The sequence below is a fragment of the Lagenorhynchus albirostris genome, chromosome 9 (assembly GCF_949774975.1).
Source record: "Lagenorhynchus albirostris chromosome 9, mLagAlb1.1, whole genome shotgun sequence".
NCBI classification, from domain to species: Eukaryota; Metazoa; Chordata; class Mammalia; order Artiodactyla; family Delphinidae; genus Lagenorhynchus; species Lagenorhynchus albirostris.
The window spans coordinates 50,466,948-50,485,722 of NC_083103.1; the positions used below are offsets into that span (position 1 = coordinate 50,466,948).

Genomic DNA, 18,775 nt, shown 5'->3' on the forward strand with positions numbered 1-18,775 from the left:
TGGAAGGACACAGAGAGCAGGTTTGGTGTGGGCCCGTCACAGGCTCTCCTTCCCCCACCTTCAGCCTCAGAGTTCTCACCTGTAAAATGACTAGACAACCTCTTCTGAAGGGAAGGGGATCTGGCACCAGATAACCTCAACCCATCTTCTCTCCTAAAGTGCGGCCCTCCTGAGACCGGTGGTAGGCGGAGGTACTGCCATATCTCCCCTAGACACAGCTCCCAGAGGCTGCGCAGGCAGACCAAGCTAGGCCCCTCTGCTGCTCTCCACGCAGGGCTGAGTGACTCATCCCTACTGTGCCTCCACCCCCTTCCCCTCCCCCTACCTAGTCTCCAGCAGCCTCCCTGGACCCCCACCCCCACCCCCACCTCCCCACCCCCAGGCCTCTGCGGCTGAGGAACATCCTGCTCTGATCTCTTGGAAGCTGGCCTCCTGGTCTGGAGCTCCCACCACTCTGCTCCAGCCCTGGCTGAGGTGGGGGAGCCAGACAGAGGAGGGAGACCTGAGAAAGAGCAGAGAGTGGGTGGGCCTGCAAGAAAAGAAAGGGGGTTGGGGAAATCAATGAGACAAGACAGGGGCCAGGGCTGACACACAGGCAAGCAGACAAACACAAACTGGATAAACACTTCCCTGGACTTCAGGCGCTGCCAGTGGCCTCATGCCCCCAAAGCTCTCTAGCAAGCTCCAGACTGCATTTTCAACAGCCTCCTGGGCGTCAGCCCCTGGACAGCCCATAGGCTCACCCTCACCATATCCACTACTGTTGGATTATCCAACCCCAATGCCCACTCCCCTCTGCTCCCCGCCTGTGCCTGGAACCTGGGATTCTGCTTGGCCATGACCTTCCCAACAGCTCCTCTTCGCCAGACCCAGGCAGGCCTCAACATCCTTGCTTGGACCGGTGCAGCCACAGCCTCATCACTGGTCTCCTGGCTCCCAGGCTGATCTGCCACCTGGGGCCAGGGAGCTTTCTAAAACCCAGTGCTGGGAATTCCCTGGCGGTCCAGTGGTTAGGACTCTGAGCTTTCACTCCTGCCAGCCCGGGTTCGATCCCTGGTCAAGGAAATAAGATCCCACAAATAAAATACAATAAAATACAATAAAAAAATTAAAAAATAAAACCCAGTGATGATGGTACTGCCCAGCTTGAAAGCCTCTGCTGCCTCTCTCTGCCTTCAAGATCAAATCCTAACCAAAACGTCCTCCCCACTCTGGCTCTGCCTCCTCTCCTTCCTCACCCTTAGTCCGCACCCACCAAGACCTTCTCAGCCTGCCACCTGACTCCTGATGGGCCCCACAGGTCCCACCCAGACGCCACTGCCCCCCACCACGTTGTCAGCCACGTCTCCCTCGACCTGAGTCCTCACGAAGGGCTGTCACCATCTCCATCAGTCTCCCCACTAGGCCTTAAGAGCAGGGCCCAGGTCTGGTCCAACTCCAGGTCCCCAACACCAGCACAGTGGCTGGCAGAGTGGGTGGGAGACATGAGAAGAGGTTTGTTGAACGAATAAATAACCAGGACAGATTAACAAAAAGGAGGAAACGGAACAAGTAGAGACATAAAGGCAGAGGCAGTAACCATTAAAGACAGGGATAGAAAACACACCCCAAGGGGAGACTCTGAGACCCAGAGACATGCCCAGAGGCAAAGACAGGAGGCTGCAGGGAAGCAGGGAGGGGAAAACCGAGGCAGAGCCAGAGCTGAGCTGGGGGGCGGAAGCCACTGGGAGACAGCTGAGGAGACATAATTGGATCAGAGACAACTCTGCTGCAGTGAGGGGGTGTGACTCACACACACAAAGTAATGCCAGACACAGAAACACACACAGAGTCTCACATTCAGAGCACATACACCCAACCTTAGGCACGTGTACACACACACACACACAAACACATTCAATATAGATTTAATGACCTTTGTCAGGTGCCCTGCCCCTGAGGGGCTCACAATCTACCCAACTAAGGACCAGATCACACACACAGGCACATACAATCCAGCTCCACACACAGAAGGCCAGACAACTCCCATCACATCATCCTGCCCTCATAACACACGACAACCATCTGGTATCTTATTTAGTTATTTGCTTCTATTTTGCTTGTCTCCCCCTCAGGATGTAAACTCATGACAACAGGGTCTGATGTGTCTGGTTTGCCACTAAATTCCTGGATATACTTGGTATACAGTATGTGAACAATAAATATGTGTTGAATGAATGAATGTTGGAGACACACAAGGGAACTCCATCCCCTCTGGCTGTCAGGCCTCTGCCTTAAGACTCATCACTTCCCTGGTCTAGTACAAGGTCCCAGGCAATCCAGAAGGGTCCAAAAACAGGGAGGAGGCATCAAGGAGATGGTAGCGGGATTTCTCAGGAAACGAAGGTTAGATGCAGGTTGTGACAGGGAACTCGAAGGATGAGATTAAATGGCCCAGGCAATGCAGAGGAGACCAAAGGCAGTATTTAGCTGTACTTCCCATTGGGTGGCGGAGGGGAAGGGGAGGGAGGTAAACTTGTAGGCATTGTTCAACTGCCCCAAGCCATAAAAATTCTAGAGAGAGGTCAGAGGTAGCAAGTAGCTGCCTTCAGGGAGCCAGGCTGAGAGGCAGGGAGGCAATTATTATGCTAAAACCCCAGAGAACAGCTCCAGCTGCCCAGTGCCACCTGCCCAGCCTCTCTTTAATGACAGGTGAGAGGAGTCTGTATTTGGTGTGGGACCCATCACTAAGTTCTGCGCCTGACACTTTCTTCCACTCCCTGTGTTGCTACAGCTCCAGGGGTCCCAGAGCATCGAGGCCTGACCAAGCGTGCCTAAAGTGAGGCACAGGGAGGGACAGAGACACCTCGAGCCCAGTGCATGGTCTGAGTACCTTTCCTCTCACCTGTTGCTGGGGTGGGGAGGGTGGATGCTCACCTGCCCAGATCAGGGGTAAAGGTAAGGGGGCAGGGTGGGAATAGAGTTTTAATTCCCATCTATCTCGGTGGCCGCTGGCCCCTCATGAACAGACTGGAGCGGCCGAGCTCAGGTCCCAGAACCCTAAAGAGCACCAGGCCTCTGGGGTCATGGCACCCGCAGCCCTGGCTCCAGGTGGCCCAGCCAGGCATGGAGACACAGGGGAAGAAAGAAAACCCATCTGTCTCCAGGACTGCCTCCTTTCTCTCATCTCTTGAAACTTTAAAGACTCTCGGCTGGAAACTGAGCTGGGGCTCGTTAAAGTTTAAAAGCCAGAGCCTGGGGACCTGGTCATGGAGGAACAGAGCCAGCCTGGGGGCTGAGGGCTCTTCTAGCCCCAGCGTGGATGGACACTGACTGAAGCCACCCACCCCACCAGTCCCTTGCCCCCAGGGGGTTGCACGTCCATACTATCTTACATCCCAGCCTGCACAAGAGTTATGCTGTAACCACCATGTCCCATCCTTTATCCCTCCTAAATCTTTCTGGATGCAATCCCTTGCTCCATTCCCCACAGTCCCTGCTTTAGTGCAGGCCTTGGCATGTCTGTCCAGACAAATACAGCAGCATCTTCCTCCTACCACCCACCTTGTCTAAAACCCTCCTTGGTACCCTAGAACCTCCAGGACCCAAATCCTAGAGCCTTGGTCTAGCTGTCTAATCACCTCCTGCCCCCTGAGTTCCAAGCCCCACAATGAACCACCTGCAGCTCTCCTAATGCACTGCCCTGTTTCCTGCCTCTGGGTCTTTACACAGCTGTTCCTCTGTATGAAATGCTCCCAATGCTGTCAAACTTGTACTCCTCATTCTCTACCCAATTCCAAACAGATCACCTGAGAATTCCTCCTCTGTGAAGCCTTCTCTGGCCCCCAAGGCTGGTTCAGAGGCCTGCTCTGGGTCTCTGCAGCTCCTGTGATAAGTGTCTGTCCCAGCATCCAACTGGGAGTTCCTTGAGGGCAGGGTTCGTTTGATTTCCTTCTTTGTCCCCAACTGGAATGAAGTGCCCAAAGACAGGCAGGGCAGCACTACTATTCACATGTGACAGATGAGGAAGCTAAAGCCTAGGCAGGGGCAGCAATCTGCCCAAGGCCACATGGCCAGGACTCTGGACCCTGTGCTCTCCCCCTCAGACCAACCCAGGCATCTCCACAAAGACTTCCCTGAAGCCTCCAGCCACCTCTGACCTTTCCTCTCTCTGATTTCCTGCACCTGAAGGTCCAGACCCTGACTCGCTGGGGTCATGCTCTCTGGGGGCCTGTCTGTCCCCTGAGGACAGCTCTGGACTACTTCCTCCAGCTGCCCTCACACCAAGTCAGAGCTAGAGCCATCCAGGATAGGGGTCTCAGGGCCTCAGCCTGGATTCAGGAGCCCCATCTAGGGACCTCTCAGATGGCACAGACTGTCATGGCCTTAGCTCTCCATCCTTACTCTGTGTTCAGCAGTGCAGAAGCCTTTACCATGGCCTAAGGCCAGGACAGCCTCTACAAACCACCTGCCCAGCAACTTCCTGTAGAGAAGGAAGTTCTTCCTGTAGAGGAGGGAAACTGAGCCCCAGAGGTGGCAGAGGCCCAGCCTGAACCTGAACTCACTGAATCCAAACCCCTAAAACTCAATTAACTCCTGCCTCTGCCACCACAGATAAGAAGACTGACTTGTAAAGGTGAAGTAACCCCCCAAGGTCACACAGTAAGGACTGGGCTCTTGCTCAGCTGGGACCACTCCAGGGTGCCCTCCCACAACGGCACAGTACAGGGAGACCGAAGGCAGAAGACAGGGGTAGGTTCTGAGCCACAGGGTCCAGGAGACGGAAGGGCCCAATGGTGCTAATAAGCAGGCCCAAGGGAGTGAAGAGATCTCGGCCTTGGAGTCTCAAGGACCTGGGCTCTGATCCTGCCTCGGCTACCTTCTACCTGTTTGACTGCACAAGTGAATTCTTGCCCTGAACCTCAGCTTTCACATCTGTTCAATGGAGTTCATAAGACTCACAACTACCACAGGACAGTTGTGAAGACTCAGTGGGACAACATGAAGAAAACACCTGGCCCTGCGGCTGTCCCCACCTTCCCCATGACCCTTTTGAGTCCCATGGACCATTAAGAGTGAGAAGGGTCCTTGGAGATCCCTGAGATGATCCCAAATTTTACAGGGGGAGAGAATGAGGTGCTGAGAGGGGACAGGCCAGAGCACTGGCTTAAGAGCTTGGAACCCAGGGGGCCTGTGGTGTGGAAGCAGGTGGCCAGTGAGACAGGTCAGGGAGGGGTCACTGAAGCTTTCTCCAAAGGGGAAGAGGAAGAGTCATAGGACAGGAAGTCAGAGGAGATAGGTCCCCACCACCCAGCTTTCTGTGGCAAGAGGAACCTCAGGTTCTGAGCTGCACTCCCCCAGGAGACCTCGCACCCCTGCTTCAACCATCAAGCCCCTCAAGGCCCCTACCCACCGGGCCCACTCCTGCCTCTGTCGTCTGCCTATGGACACCTGCCTCATGCAGTGGGCAGGGGGTCACCTGGAATTGTCAGTCTTCTCTCCACCAAGGTCTGGACACCTCTGAGGACAGGGGCCAGGTCTCCTCTGCCTCTCAGGTGGCTAGGTACACAGCAGCATCAGAGAGCCCGAGCACATGAGCATCCAGGGCAGGGCTGGGCAGGCCGTGTCATCTCCTGCTTTCTGTCCCCTGTGCCTCATCCCTCTCCATGGGCCCCAGCCCAGGCGTTGAGTTTAGAGGCCCTTGGAGCCAGGAGAGCCCCATGGCACAGATGGAGACATAACCCAGAGAGGGCAGGGATGTGCCCACAGTCACAAACACAGCAAAAGAATACCATAGCCAGGACTAGACCTCAGCCTCTTCCCCAGCTGGCCCTGCTTGAATAAGTGACAGACACCCCGGTTTCCCTTTTCTCTACTGCTACAGGAGCTGTGGGGAAGCCTGGCCTGGGCACTGAGAGACCTGTATTCAGGTTCCAAGCTTCCCTCTGCCTTGGACCCAGGATCCATGTGCAGCGTCTGCCTTTGGGATGAAGCCTGACCTCTCAGGAGGTGGTATCTGCCTCCTCTCCAGTGCCCGGAGCACAGTGCAGGCTTGGGATCAGACCAGGCTGGAGGCCAGGAGGGAGGGAAAGGGAAGAGGTGGCCTCCAGCAGCCCTGTCCCTTTGTCCTGGCTCCAAATGCTGGGCCAGAGCCACAGTGTCTTCCAGAAACCTCTGGACGCAGGGGCAGGGAGAAGATAAGCCTGGGGGAAAGGGAGTGAGGTGGAGGAAATCAATCAGGTAGGCAGATAGGTGGACCCGCTCCCCCAACCTGGGATCATGCACACAGGGCATGTACAGGAGCTTTTCCAGCTCAGAGGGCAGGCCCAGAACAGGCTGTGGGGAGGGGGGAGCTCAACAAATACCTGTGGTTGAGTCGCAGCCTCCCAGAGTGACCCAGGGGACCCTGGCTTCAGACCTGCTGTGTGACCTTGACAAGCCACTCCCCTTTCTGGGCCTCAGCTTTCTCATTTATCAAACAAGAATGGGATGATGAGAACACCACGTCCTTCAAAGAGTTATTGATGGGGTCAAATGCCAGAATGTTGACTAAGATGTGAGCCCAAGCTGAGAGAGGCAGGGGCTCTGGAGCCAGGCTGGCCTGGGTTCCACTCCTGCCTCAGCTGACATGACCTTAGGCAAGTGACATCACCTCTCTCAGCCTCAGTTTCTTTGTTTGTAGCATGGAGACAAGCCTGCTACTGCCCAGGACTGGCCGGAGGGTAAATTAGACCATGGAGAGAAACGCTTGGCTCAGAGCAGGGGCTCTTACCAGAAATGGATTCCTGGAATCGTGGGGATGGGGAGCTCAGAGACCTCTGCCTGTCCCCCACAGCTCCATCTGGCTGTGCTGAGGGGATCAGAGATCTCAGGATGCCCGTAACCAAGGCCCCAGCCTCCTCCTTAGGCCCCAGCTCTGCTCACCTCCTGGCCCCAGTCCCCCCTCCACTGTGGGGAGCACAGCAGAGAGAACTAGGCAGGGAGGCTAAAGGTCTGGGTGCCAAGTCTGGCTCTGCTGGGACTTGGCTGTGTGAGTCTGGGCTGGCCCCCGTTCCTCTCCGGACCTCGGTGTCCATACTTGCACCCCAGTGAGGGGTGAGTATGAAACTGGGGTTGTAAAGGCACCTCCAACCTCTGCTGAGTCTGAGAGGGAAGGAAGGTCAGGTGTATGCCCTGACCACAAGCCCACAATACCCCTGTTTTTCCAAGCCCCCTCCACTCCCAAGGAAGAACACCTGACAAATCTGATCTGGCCACAAGGGGTCCATTGTGGCACTCTGGTCCCCAGAACTGCCAACTCCAGTCCTGGACTAGGCTGGGTTTATTCATTAACCAAGCCAGGTGGAGGAGGCAGCTCCGCCCTGTTGACACAGAGGGTGGGAGTACTGGTCTCAGTTCAGACTTTCCCCTTCTCTTCCCTCTGGAGAGCCAGCTCGGTGGGGAACTTACACTTCCCCACCCCACTGCACAGCCCAGCCTTTGAGCCTTTCCTAGGTCACAGTCAGGAAAACAACCTTGTTCTCACAACTTTGCTCACCTTTTATTCAGTTTGTTTCTTTGTTCCTTCCTTCCTTCCACCCTTCATTCAACCAACATCCCTGCTCTGTCTGTGTTGGAGGTTGAGGACGCAAAGAAGGATAGGACCTGTCCCTGTCTTCAGAGAGCACTAAGCTGGAACATACCAGCTGCCCTGCCCTTCCCTGCTCCTCAGGCTCAGACACAGGTCAGGCCTCCGGGAAGGCCCCAGCCCAGGGTCCTCAGGCCTGGGTAGAGAGTCCCAGGAGGGGAGACACACATGGAAACCCAGAGAGAAAGAGACAGTCAGATAGCCAGGGTGCAGACAGAGAATTATAGAAGGGAGAAGGGAAGACAGAATGGGTGAGCCAGAAGACCACACGGGGACAGGTGGACAAAGGTCTAAATGACTAAGACAAAGTGAGGCAGAAAGGCACAGGGTCAGAGTGGGAAGGTCAGACATCTCTGGCCCTGGTATGAGGCCATGATGCCAGAGCTAAATCCAAATCCAAGAGCAGGTCCCAGGCAAGAGGGGCTGAAGTAGGGGAAAGGCAGGAGTGCCCTCTGAGTTCAGTGTCCTGCTTCCACCTCTGCCCCCCTCCACCACAGGAATACACTCCTCCACATGTTCGAGAAGGACAGCAGGAAGGGTGAGGCAAGAGAAAGGGAAGGGTACAGTTTACTGCCAGCACCCCACTGAAGGGAGACCTGCCCCCTTGCAAAGTGGCACTCACAGCAATGCCAGATGTGTTATGTTGGAGGAAGCTACCGAGGCCTCTAATCAGAGCCTTCACCAGCCTATTCCCCATCTAGTTCCCCAGGGTAGGTGGGCTCACGGGGTCCCAAACCCCAAGCCGGCCCTATCTAAGCAAAGAGAAGAAAATCAGGGGGTTGTGAGGAATGGGGTTGATGGCTGTGAGGGAGGCTGAATGTGCCTACATCTTCCTTGCATCTGCTGGTCCTCTCCTCCCCCAGCCCACCCCCAGTCTGGCCCTGTGTAAGGCAGAGACATTTAAGCCCTGCTTTCAGGATCTGCCAGCCAGAATCCTGAGTCCCTGCAGGAGAGACTCAGGGAACAGCCAGGAGGGAAGGGGGAAGACCAGAGCATCAGACAGGAAGGAATCAGATCCCTGGCACCCAAGGGTGCAGAGAGTGAGGAAAGAGACCCAGCTCAGGCTGAGAGAACCAAGAACTCAGGAGAGAAGGGCTCAGTCTCCCTCCTCAGATGACTCAAGTCAGGACGTGGTGAAGGCTTCCATGGGCAGAGGGCTCCCTGAGGGAGACCATTCTCCTAGGTAGGCCTGACAGCAGCCCACCTCCCCGGATCAGGCAGGGGTGTGCAGAAGCCTGGGTTCTGGCTGAGTGAGCCAGAGGGAGTCACACCCCCTCTCCAGGCCTCAGTTGGCCCACCTGTGAGATGGGGGCTTGCCCAGCAAACTGTGCCTCCTCCTGGTTTCTCACAGGAGAGTCTGAGGTGTGCAACCGGGTGTCTGTAACCCTGCGGGAGGACCAGGAGACTCCCTGGTCAGAGGAAGTAAGGGTGCAGTGCAGACTACACTTGCTGCAGGGCAACCCTACCTTGATCTTGTGCAGGGTACGATCCATCTCCACAGCCTGCACCCACACAGACACGCCGGCCTTGCTGTAGGTCAAGTTCCAGCCCGCCTCGGCCTCACACTCTGACCGGAAGCTGCGGAAGTCCTGGTCGTCGGGCACCTGGACGCTGTCGCGGCCCAGGACTGGCCGAGGCCCCTGGGGCTCAGTTGAGGCAGCTGACTTCTCCATGGGGGAGGCCCAGAGCCCTGGTCCTAGTCCGGCTCTCCTGGGTCCTCCGCGGAAGCTCCAACAACGTCGACGCGGCTGCAGATGCTGACGCCACCTTCCAGGGACCTGAAAGACCGGTTTGGGAACCGGAGTCAGTGCGCTGGGGGCGCGGGTGCGGCTGTCCGGGGTCCTGGCGGGTAGAGAGAGACAGGCAGGAGCTGGCCAGCGCGCACCGCCGGTACAGAGCAGTACGCCCCCCGACCCCTTCGCTAGGCGCGACCCAGACCTCCGGTTTGGGGGCCGGAGTGGGGTCTGCGTATCGGGTGCGGGGGGGGGCCCGTCGGGACCCGGGGGGAGCCGCGACCCGAGGTGACGGACGGCCCGGCGGGGTCCGCGCAGCGCTGGCCGGACTGGCTCAACTAACTCGGCAGCGGCGCCGGCGCGGGGCCCGTGGTGGGGGTGGGGTGCTTGCGGGGCCGGCCCGCTCACCTGTGCCAGCTGCTCCGCCGGGGCCCGCCGGGGCCGGAGGTGCGAACGCCTCTGCCGCCGCTGCCGCCGCTGCCGCCGCCGCCGCGCTGCCCGGGCGACCGGGGCCGCGCGGGGGCTCTGGGGGGAGGAGCAGTGGGTCCCGCCGCCGGCCCCGCCCCACGCGCCCCCCCCCCCCGCCCCGCGCGCCCCCGCTCCCTCCCTCCCTCTCCCCGGGCTAGGCTGGGGGTTCCGGGGGCTCCGCTCGCCGGCGCTCGGTATTTTCCTGGCTGCGGAGGTGCAGCAGATGGGTCTCGGAGCCCCGCCCCGCCCCGCCGGGTCCTAGCGCCCGCCCTACCCGCCTCCGAAGGGGACCTGGCCCTACCAGTCCTCAGGCAGGGGTCGGGGAGAGGCCCAGATAGAGTGGGCTCTGAGAAGAAGGGCGAGGAGGTGCTCGAAGAGGGATTCTGGAAGTTACCTGCGAACCCCTTCTCTTCAACACCCTCCCATACTCACAGGTACACACCTCTGCAACAACCTAATTAGACACAAGGAACCACCCAGAGACCCAAAGATGGGCACACTCCCCCTACCACAGTCAAGAGCCCATAGCTTGCAGCCCCCAACAACCACTAGCCACTCCCATCTCACTCCCGGCTGGGAGCTTTAACCAGGCTCTCCTCCAGCCCGACTCTGGCCCTTGTCCACCACCACCCCTCCTGAGCACCCACGCATGTATTCACACACCTCGCATGGATTAGACTAGGCTCTCAAGAGCATCTGGCCCCAGAGCTCTGGGGCTACCCTGTCCCTCCCCAGGCGGAGCTGTCCAGAGCTCCACAGCCACAGGGTAGGTAGGTCCACCAGTACTCCAGCCACCCCTTTCAGCCAGGGAGGCTGCTACCTGCCCCCCTGGGTCCTAGTGCCAGCTCTGCCTCCAGCTGCCCCGTGTGAACTGAGGCCAATAGTTCAATTTCTCTGAGGTGAGGCCAGTATGAGTGGGGCAATGGGCCCAAGGCTAGCATTCACTGACCCTAGTGACTTGCCCTTGACTGCAGAGGGCTAAGGAGAGCTAGGGCCCGTGGTGAGCTCCCCTGGATGGGCAGCTAATAGGGCACAAGTGCCCATCACTTGTCCACTGCCACACGGAGAGTACATGGCCATCCTTCCCAGAACCCAGATCTCAGCCTCCTCCCACCCCAGGGTTCCTTCCTCTGCTCTGGCTGTCCCCATCATCTTTCTGAGCCTTAGCTTCCCATCTGTAGAATGCGAGCATCAGAATGTATAACCTCCTAGCCTCACCATCCTAGAGCTCTGGGATGGAACAGCTTTTCTTAAAGGTGCTGGAGAAAGATAAGGAGTTGTCACGGTGGGTTCACAAATAGAGGTGTTTCTTCCTGAAGTGCTTAGGGCTCTGAGATGTGTGTGAATCAGGCCCAATTTTAAAAGTGGAGGGGGTGAGCAGGGAGCCCTGATGGCAAGTGACCCCAAGGTCCATTCTGCAAAGTAAATCTTGTAAAATGAGTTGCAGGTCCCCATGAGGCTTGTGTGATGACCTTAGATCTCCAGTGTGAGGGGCATAGTCAGATAATCACCCTCACCCCTTCTAACCCACATTCTTTAAGTGTGTAGAAATGGGTGGCAGGGGGGCTGGATCTGGGTTCAGGAGGCCAGCGCTCTGGCTCTCTGTTATGCATGTCTTCTGCCTCCACCCCAACCCTAGGCAGTTCACTGCCCCTCCCCTGGCTTCAGTGGTTTTATCTGACAGCCTCATACCCAGGCTAATGGGAGATTCAAAGAGGGGTACACAGAGCCTGCTTTGTGAACTGTAGCCTCTGGGATCTGCCACGAGGAAAAGAGAGAGGAGCACTGGCCTGGCGGCTCCTGCCTTCTTAGGGCCCCAATGACACACATCTCAGCTGACAGCAGGCACCAGGGCAGTACCCCTCTCATGCCTATCACCCAGTCTAGGGTAGAAGAGATAAGGCTGGGGTGACAGCAGGAGATAGCAGTGAGGACAGACAGGACTTCTCCACCCTCCAGAGCACTGCCAGCCTGAGACACACAAACTCAGGGAGGTACACATGGCAGAAATCAAACCAACACTCAAATCCAAATATAGATTAACCAAGAATGAATCTTTTGGGTCTTGGGGCAGTAAAAGTGGGTGACCTGGTACCTCTGGGCTCAGATGGCTATGCCCTGGGCTCAACCCTGCCTGGAAGTTTAGGCCAGGCTAGCTGGGGCATCACTCCTCATCGTATTCATCATTAATTTGCCCTTGCAGGCCCCCCCAAACCCCAGGAATTTAGGTATCTCTAGCTCAAGGGTTCATGACAGCCTCCCAAACATGCCTGGATCAAAGCAGATTCATATCCTGTCTCAAACACCCCTGGGCAGCAGAGAGAAGGCTAGGAGGGCTGGGATGGGTGACCTGGGGGAGGAGTCTGGAGAGGAGTCCTAGGACTTGGCCATCCCTGCTTCCCACAGCCTGGAAGTGCAAAGGGCCTGTGGAACTGGGTTCAAATCCTGTCTATACCATTTCCTAAATGTGTGACCAAGAGCAGGTGACATGTCCTCTCTGAGCCTCAGTTTCTTCATCTAGAATAATAATACCTACTCTCTGAGAATTATTGCAAGGAAAAGAGTTGTACATGTATCAGTTTCACCTCCAAGTAACTAAAAATATAACCGGAGGGAGAAGGGTAGGGAGGAATAAATGCACTGTACAAAAATGGCATATTTCCAACAAAAAAGTGTTAAGGTAACATCTTGATAGGATGGTTGTTAAGATTCTCAGGAAAGAGTAAACAGTGGAAAAGCTTGGCAAAGCATGACCCTGCTCTTCCCGCTGCAGCCCCTGCACCAACCACAGGGCCCCTTGACGGAAAGTGGATTGGGTGAGGTGCCTCTCTGGGCCCCAGCCCCAGAATGGGACAACACCAATCAGGAGTCAGAGTGGGAGTGGAAGGCAGGAGCGTGTAAGAGAAAGAGAAGGTGCTTAGCAAACTGAGAGGGATCATGAGAATGTGAGGAATCATTACCCACGGTGCTGAGCAAGTGCTGGTCTTACACATGCCCCTCACAGAGAGAGCAGCTGAGGTGTGGGAGGCATGGGGACGCCCCTGAATCAAAGTAAGACAGAACCCATCTAGGGACCTCCAGTACCACAGGACTCTTGGAATGGGGGTTGGCGGTCGTTTGGAGATATCCACACCAGTCCTTGCTCACTGCCCCCTGACAGCTGTTGCAATAGGGTCAGGGCACCTGCCTGGAGCCACCCATGACCTGGTCCCTCACATTCCCCTCAACTCCCCTCGCTGAGTCCCCGTCAGGACTAAAGACCCTGAGACTGATATCATATGGCCACAGCCCCTAACTGTACAGATGGAGAAACAAAGGCTCCACCAGCAGGGACAAAGCAGAGGTAAGATCCTAGGTCTCCCAGCTCCTAACCCAAGGCTCTGTCCCTGTTCCCCATTATACACCACTACTTTCACTACCCCAGGGGTGACCTTGGGGTAGTCACCACCCTCTCTCTGCTTCAGGATTCATCCTCTGCCCAAGGGCCCCACCCTGTCCAGTGTCCTGGACAATGAGGGGCTACCAGGTCTTGACTTGCTCTGGGATGCTCCCTCCAACTCATCATCTAGTCAGACGGATGGCTGCCTGGATCTCCCCCTGGGAGATGAGGAGAAGGCCCCCCTGACGCCTTCTCCCCCAACTCCCTCTCCTCAGGGGTAACTGGCCCTGCCAGTTTAGTTGGAGAAAATTCCCAGGTTGCCTAGGGTAACGAGGCAGTATCCTGGGGGCACCGTTCTAGAAGACTGGGCAATGACCTGTGTGATGTCACCAGGAAGGAGCAGAGTAGAGAGGTAATTCCTGAGGCCCCTCTGGAAGGGCCCAGGGCAGAGCACCCTGAGGCCCCCAGGGCTGGCTCGGCCTTGAGACGCACATGTCCTTTACAGTTTGATGCAGGTGGCAATAGGCTCGGCACCCCAGTCCCAACTGGACCTGGATCTAAGTGTTTGCCCAGGGTGGGTCTCCTACCCCTGCTGGGCCTCCCTGAGCAAAGAGCCCAAGCACTGCCCTGAGGGAGCTGCTAGAGCCTGAGGGAGTCACAGAGAGGCCCACAATCACAGTTACCCACATCCCCTCTCCTCCTGGTGACACTGTCACAGCCATGTGCCATCACACTGATGTCCTGTCACAGACCCACACAGCCACATACAACCTCAGTCTCATGCGTGGGAGCCCAACATGGGTACACTGGCTCGGGTGCACCAGGTCACCCAAGTAGAGTTGCCAGATAAAACCCAGGACACCTCGTGAAATTTGATTTTCAGATAAGGAAGATCATTTTTAGTATGAGCATGTAGCAAATATTTGCTAAATCTGGCAACCTTATACCTGAGGCCCTGTGCCACACCCACATCACAAAGCCTCAGAGAGCTACACCAGTCCCTCACCTGCCCTGGGAAGGTACAGTCAGCACCCGGGTCACAGCTGTTGCACACACGTGCACATACGTGCACACGCACACACACACGAACGGCCTTGCACATCCTCTCTGTGAAGGGGCCCTGGGCCAGAGTAAGAGTCTGCCACACTCATTTTGTCTAACCTTCACAATAACCTTAGGTGGAAGGTCATACAGGGACTCTTAGCCTCATTTGACAAACGAGAAAAATAAGGCCCAGCAAGAAACAGAACCTATCCTTGGTATCCCCACGTGTGGTCCCCTGGCAGGGGCAGAAGGGGTGCAAGGGAAGTCATGTTATACCTGGGTTGGGCTGTGTTCCTGGGCAGGTCTGAGCTCCTCAAGCAGGCCTCTTAGACGAGCCTCTCCCAGGTAGGAACAATAGCCTAGGGGTTTGGGGGGGTGGACCCTCTGCCCCTTCCCCCATCCAACGGGTGATCCTAAGTGCTCCCCAGAGGCCCCTCTGGTCCCAGGAGGTGGGAGCTGTCCTGGCAGGGCACTGAGGGCCCAGCTTTGAGATTAAAAAATACGAAGAAACGGAAAGAAGGAAGTTGTGCAGGCTTCCAGAAAAGAGGCTGTCGTCCCAAGGCTGGAGTTCTTGCCCTGGTAAAAGGGCCAGAAAACCTTGTCCTCCCCAGAGACACACAAAGACACCTCCACCCCCACTGCCACCCAGCCTGAGCACACAGCTGAGGGGAGGGCCTGGGGTCAGGCAGATGGATCAGGAGCCTCTGACTGGAAACTTGAGGGCTTGTGGAAGGCTGCATCAACCCAGCAATCGAACTGAGCTGCTGCAGGCGGCAGTGCCCCAAAGACATCATCAGCAGAAGGACCCAGCCTGCAGAGGGGGTGCTGGCCATCTGGGCCTGGGCCCTCCCAAAGAGGAGTCTCCATGGTTCCACCCTGGGCCCTGCCGACCTTGGGCAAGGCCCTGCACCTCTCTGGTCTGTCTTCCTGTCGAAGGGGTGGTGCTCAGGATGCCCCTCCACCGGCCTGGGGCAGGTGGATGGGCTCTGTAAATTGTGAAGTCCTGCATGGAGGGGGGGTTGCAGTGGAGCTCTGTTAGTCTCTTTCCCCCAAGCCTGGGAGCACCCTGGGCAGCAAGACCCCGCAAGGCCCAGAGAGAAGCTCCCAGGACTCTAGGGTACAGGGACTGGAGGATGGGGAGGGAAGGACAGAAGAGGAGGAGGAATAGACAAGGTGAAATACCCTGCTCAGCAGTCTACCACAATGGTTAAGAGCCTGGGCTATGGAGCCAGGCTGTCTGGGTTAAAACCTCTTACTGTGTGATCTAGAACAAGTTACTTAACCTCTCTGTGTCTCAGTACTCCCATTTCTAGAATGAGTAGGCTAGTAGGACTTACACCATTGCCTCGGGGACGAAGTGAGTTCACGCACGTGGAGAGCTCAGCACGGTGCCCAGCAAGCAATGAGCACTCAATAAACGCCACAGCTGCTATCAGTTCTTGTCTCCTGAGGCCCCTTAACCCCCGTCTGCCAGCTGTCCCCAAGGCATGGCCTCTTTCCTAAGCCTCTGTTCCTTGACCTGGAGGCAGTGCCTCCCTCTTCTGACGTGGAAGAAAAGAAACAGTCTGGGTTCACTTGGAGCCTGGAGGGCTGAGAATAAAGCAGAAGTGAGTGCTATGACATCTTGTCCCCCTCCCTCACCCCAATTCCAAACAGCTACAAAGGCCTGGATGGGCTCCCTTTGGAAGGCCTTCGCTCAATGGCATGAGCTCCTTGCATCCACACAGCCCCTTCCCCAGTGTCTGACAACTGGATGCTAGGACAGCAGCAGGACCCAGGGAGCCTGGCTATGCCCAGCCAGCGGGCAGGACAGTACTGAGACGTCCACACTCCAGGGGCTGGTTCCTAGGACCCTGTGAAGGGCTGGTGTGGGGAAGGCTTGCTAGGAGCTCTGTCAGTGAGTGGGGCTGAAGGCTCTGCCTTGAGTCGGGGTTCATTCTGGGGCCAAAATTCACACCTGGAACAGGCCTAGAATAGACCCAGCTTCCATGGGGTACTGCCGTGCAGGGGACTCCTGCCAACCTCTACCCCCTTCCCTGAGGCCCTGGTGCCCCGCGTTAGCGGGCATCTCCACAGTGCTCTCCCGGGGGCGGCTGCCTCCTTCAGCACCTTCTAAATTTAGGGCTTGGGCTCTGTGACTCATTCCTGAATCTGCTCTGCGCCCCTCCTCCAGGAGTGTGCTCCCGTGGTAGTTTTATCTTCTGCTGCCTCAGACGGATTAACAAGGCCCTAGAATCCTACAGCAGCCACACACACCAAGGAGAGCTCCCCAGTCCACCTGCCCCAGCTCGGCTCTGGGCTTCTCTCTGACCAGGTCCTGTGCTCCCCCCTCCCTTTACCTATCCATGCACCCACCCCCACCCTGCCACTCCCCGACCACAACCCACCCAGGTGGCTGCATTTGAGGCTGGCTCCAAGCGGGACTGTGGTGGCCGTGGGGAAGGAGATGTAGCCAAGCCCTGCCCCCTCCAAACCAGCTGCCAGGCAGAGCCCTGGCCTAACATCAGGACACCTGAGTTCTGGCTCAGACTCACTCCCACCTTACTGTGGGGCTCCTGGTGAGTTCCCGGCCTCTCCGGGCTTCTCTTTCTTCCTCTGTGAATAAGGGGTTTGAACCAGACCTCCACTAGGGAGGCCTGGACCAGAGCTGAATTTACCACTGAGCAAGACTGCCATCTTCAAACAGGGTGGGCTGGCGGCAGGGTTATCTGACGTTGGGCCGTCTCCCACCCAGGCTCCTCTCTGCCCGTGGCTCCTGCTCTGTTCAAGGAACACACAAGTCAAGGCCCTGCTGTCAGCCTTTTGGGACTTCTGTCCTGCCGGGAGAAAGGGTTGTGGTTCTGGTCTCACTGTCCAGGGCTGTGACCTTTGGGCAAGAATCACCTTTACTCTGGACCCAGGTTGTGGGGAAGTGAATCACGTGCATGTAGAGGTGTAAATGCTCCCTGCCAGGTTCCCAGTGCCAGAGGGGGAAATGGGGATGTGAGTGTCCCCTTCGACTTCCAGAAATGCAGGCCCCCTGAGCACAGAGTGGAGGTATCTGGGAGATGGACAGACCTGGGGCTGCGACATCTCTGCCCCTGCTGGGCTCTGGGAGAACCCTATCTGCAGCTGGCCTCCACCTGTGTTCCTGAGTAACAAAGAGTGGCTAATGTTTGCTGAGCATGTACCATGTGCCTGGTGATGTTCTACACGTGTAACAGTTCTTAACTCATTTATTTCATAGTTATACCTCAAGACAGCCCTTGAATAAGGCTTACCACGCCACTCTACAGACAGTGAGGCTCAGAGTGGGGTAGTGACTCGCCAAGGATCCCAGCATTAAGTCACTGGGAGGGCTAGTTAAAAGCCAGGTCTGACTGCACTCCTGGCTTCTGTTTGTACCCTAAGGTAGCTCTTCTCAGCGTATACATTAGACACTCAATAAATGTTTGATGAAGATGTTTGATCACTGCCATGTAATGGAAAGATCCCTGTCCTAGTCCAATTTTACGCCAGCTCCTTGTGTGTCCTGAAGAAAAGTTCTTTCTTCCTTTAGCCTCTGTTTCCCCTGCTGAAAACAGATGATAAGTGAAGGTCCAGGGAATTAGATACTTGGAGGTGGGGAGGATCTTGAATTTCTATTTCTACAAACACCTGCCTTTCATGACTTGCCTGAGGAGGCCCCATCCGCAACCAGACCTTAGGGTCTCCTAGCCCCTCCTATACCTATGTCCAGAACCTCTAAGAGCACTCCAGAGACAAACAACTGGGTACAGCCCAGTTCCAAAGGACAGAGAAAAGTTCATTTCCCTGGCAGGCAGCTGCCTGATCTTGGGGGGTGGTAAGGTATGCCTATGGTGCCACCTGACTGCTCCACCTGGTTGGAGGAGTGGTTCCTACAGCCTCTCAGCTCAACCAGCATCACTTCATCTCCTTAGCATCCAAGCCAGCCCAGGCACCACCTCCAGCTATCGCTGGCCCCAACTGGAATCACCTGAGCACCCAATTCCTCCCAGGCTCAGAAACAGAGCCCACTCTTTTCCATTCAGGGTCTGTCCCCTTCATATTACTCCTTCATCTGTCACACTTGAGTTCGTTCGTTTACCTGGGCCACTCTCCTGAGAAGCAGGGTCTGTACAGCTCCAGCAACACTGTCCTCTGTCTTCAGGATTCTCCAGTTCCTCCTTAGTTTCTGGCCTTTGGTAGTCATCTCAACAGAACAGGGCCTTTCTCCACTAGGCCCAGGTTGGGTAGGAGAAGGATGAGGAATAGGGACTCCTCCAGACTCCATCTCTCTAAGCCTGTATCCAACAAAGACACTAATCCTTGGGGTGCAGGGAAGGGCTCCAAGCCCAAACGCAGGAAGCCTGCGCGTTAGCCCTTGCTCACAGACTGCTGAGACCTGGGGCAAGCTCCTGCCCTTCTCGGGGCCCTCAGTTTTGCAATTTGTATAATGAGGAAATAGCTCCTCAATCTGCAATCACCCGATTATAATAATCTTTTGCCTTTATACATTGCTTGGCAACTTAGTTTCACTTCCGGATCTTATTCAATCCTTCCAAT

At 56.5% G+C, this 18,775-nt stretch overlaps 1 protein-coding gene across 4 annotated transcripts in view; it reads right to left on the reverse strand.

The window, feature by feature from the left end:
• STARD10 (StAR related lipid transfer domain containing 10) overlaps positions 1–18,507 on the reverse strand; it is a 32,933-nt gene extending 14,426 nt beyond the window's left edge. The window contains exons 1-2 of one of the 4 annotated variants that reach the window (XR_009542454.1): positions 18,318–18,507; positions 9,073–9,384 (exon numbers count right to left, since the gene is read on the reverse strand). Coding sequence is in view for 2 of the 4 variants with exons in the window: in XM_060159942.1 (XP_060015925.1) it covers positions 9,073–9,279 (207 nt within the window). In the remaining 2 variants the exon portion in view is untranslated. Of the gene's footprint in view, positions 1–9,072; positions 9,449–9,747; positions 9,879–18,317 lie in introns of those variants that run through there. The other 3 variants (XM_060159942.1, XM_060159943.1, XR_009542453.1) reach the window with 3 other exon arrangements.
• Between the last annotated feature and the right edge of the window lie 268 nt (positions 18,508–18,775).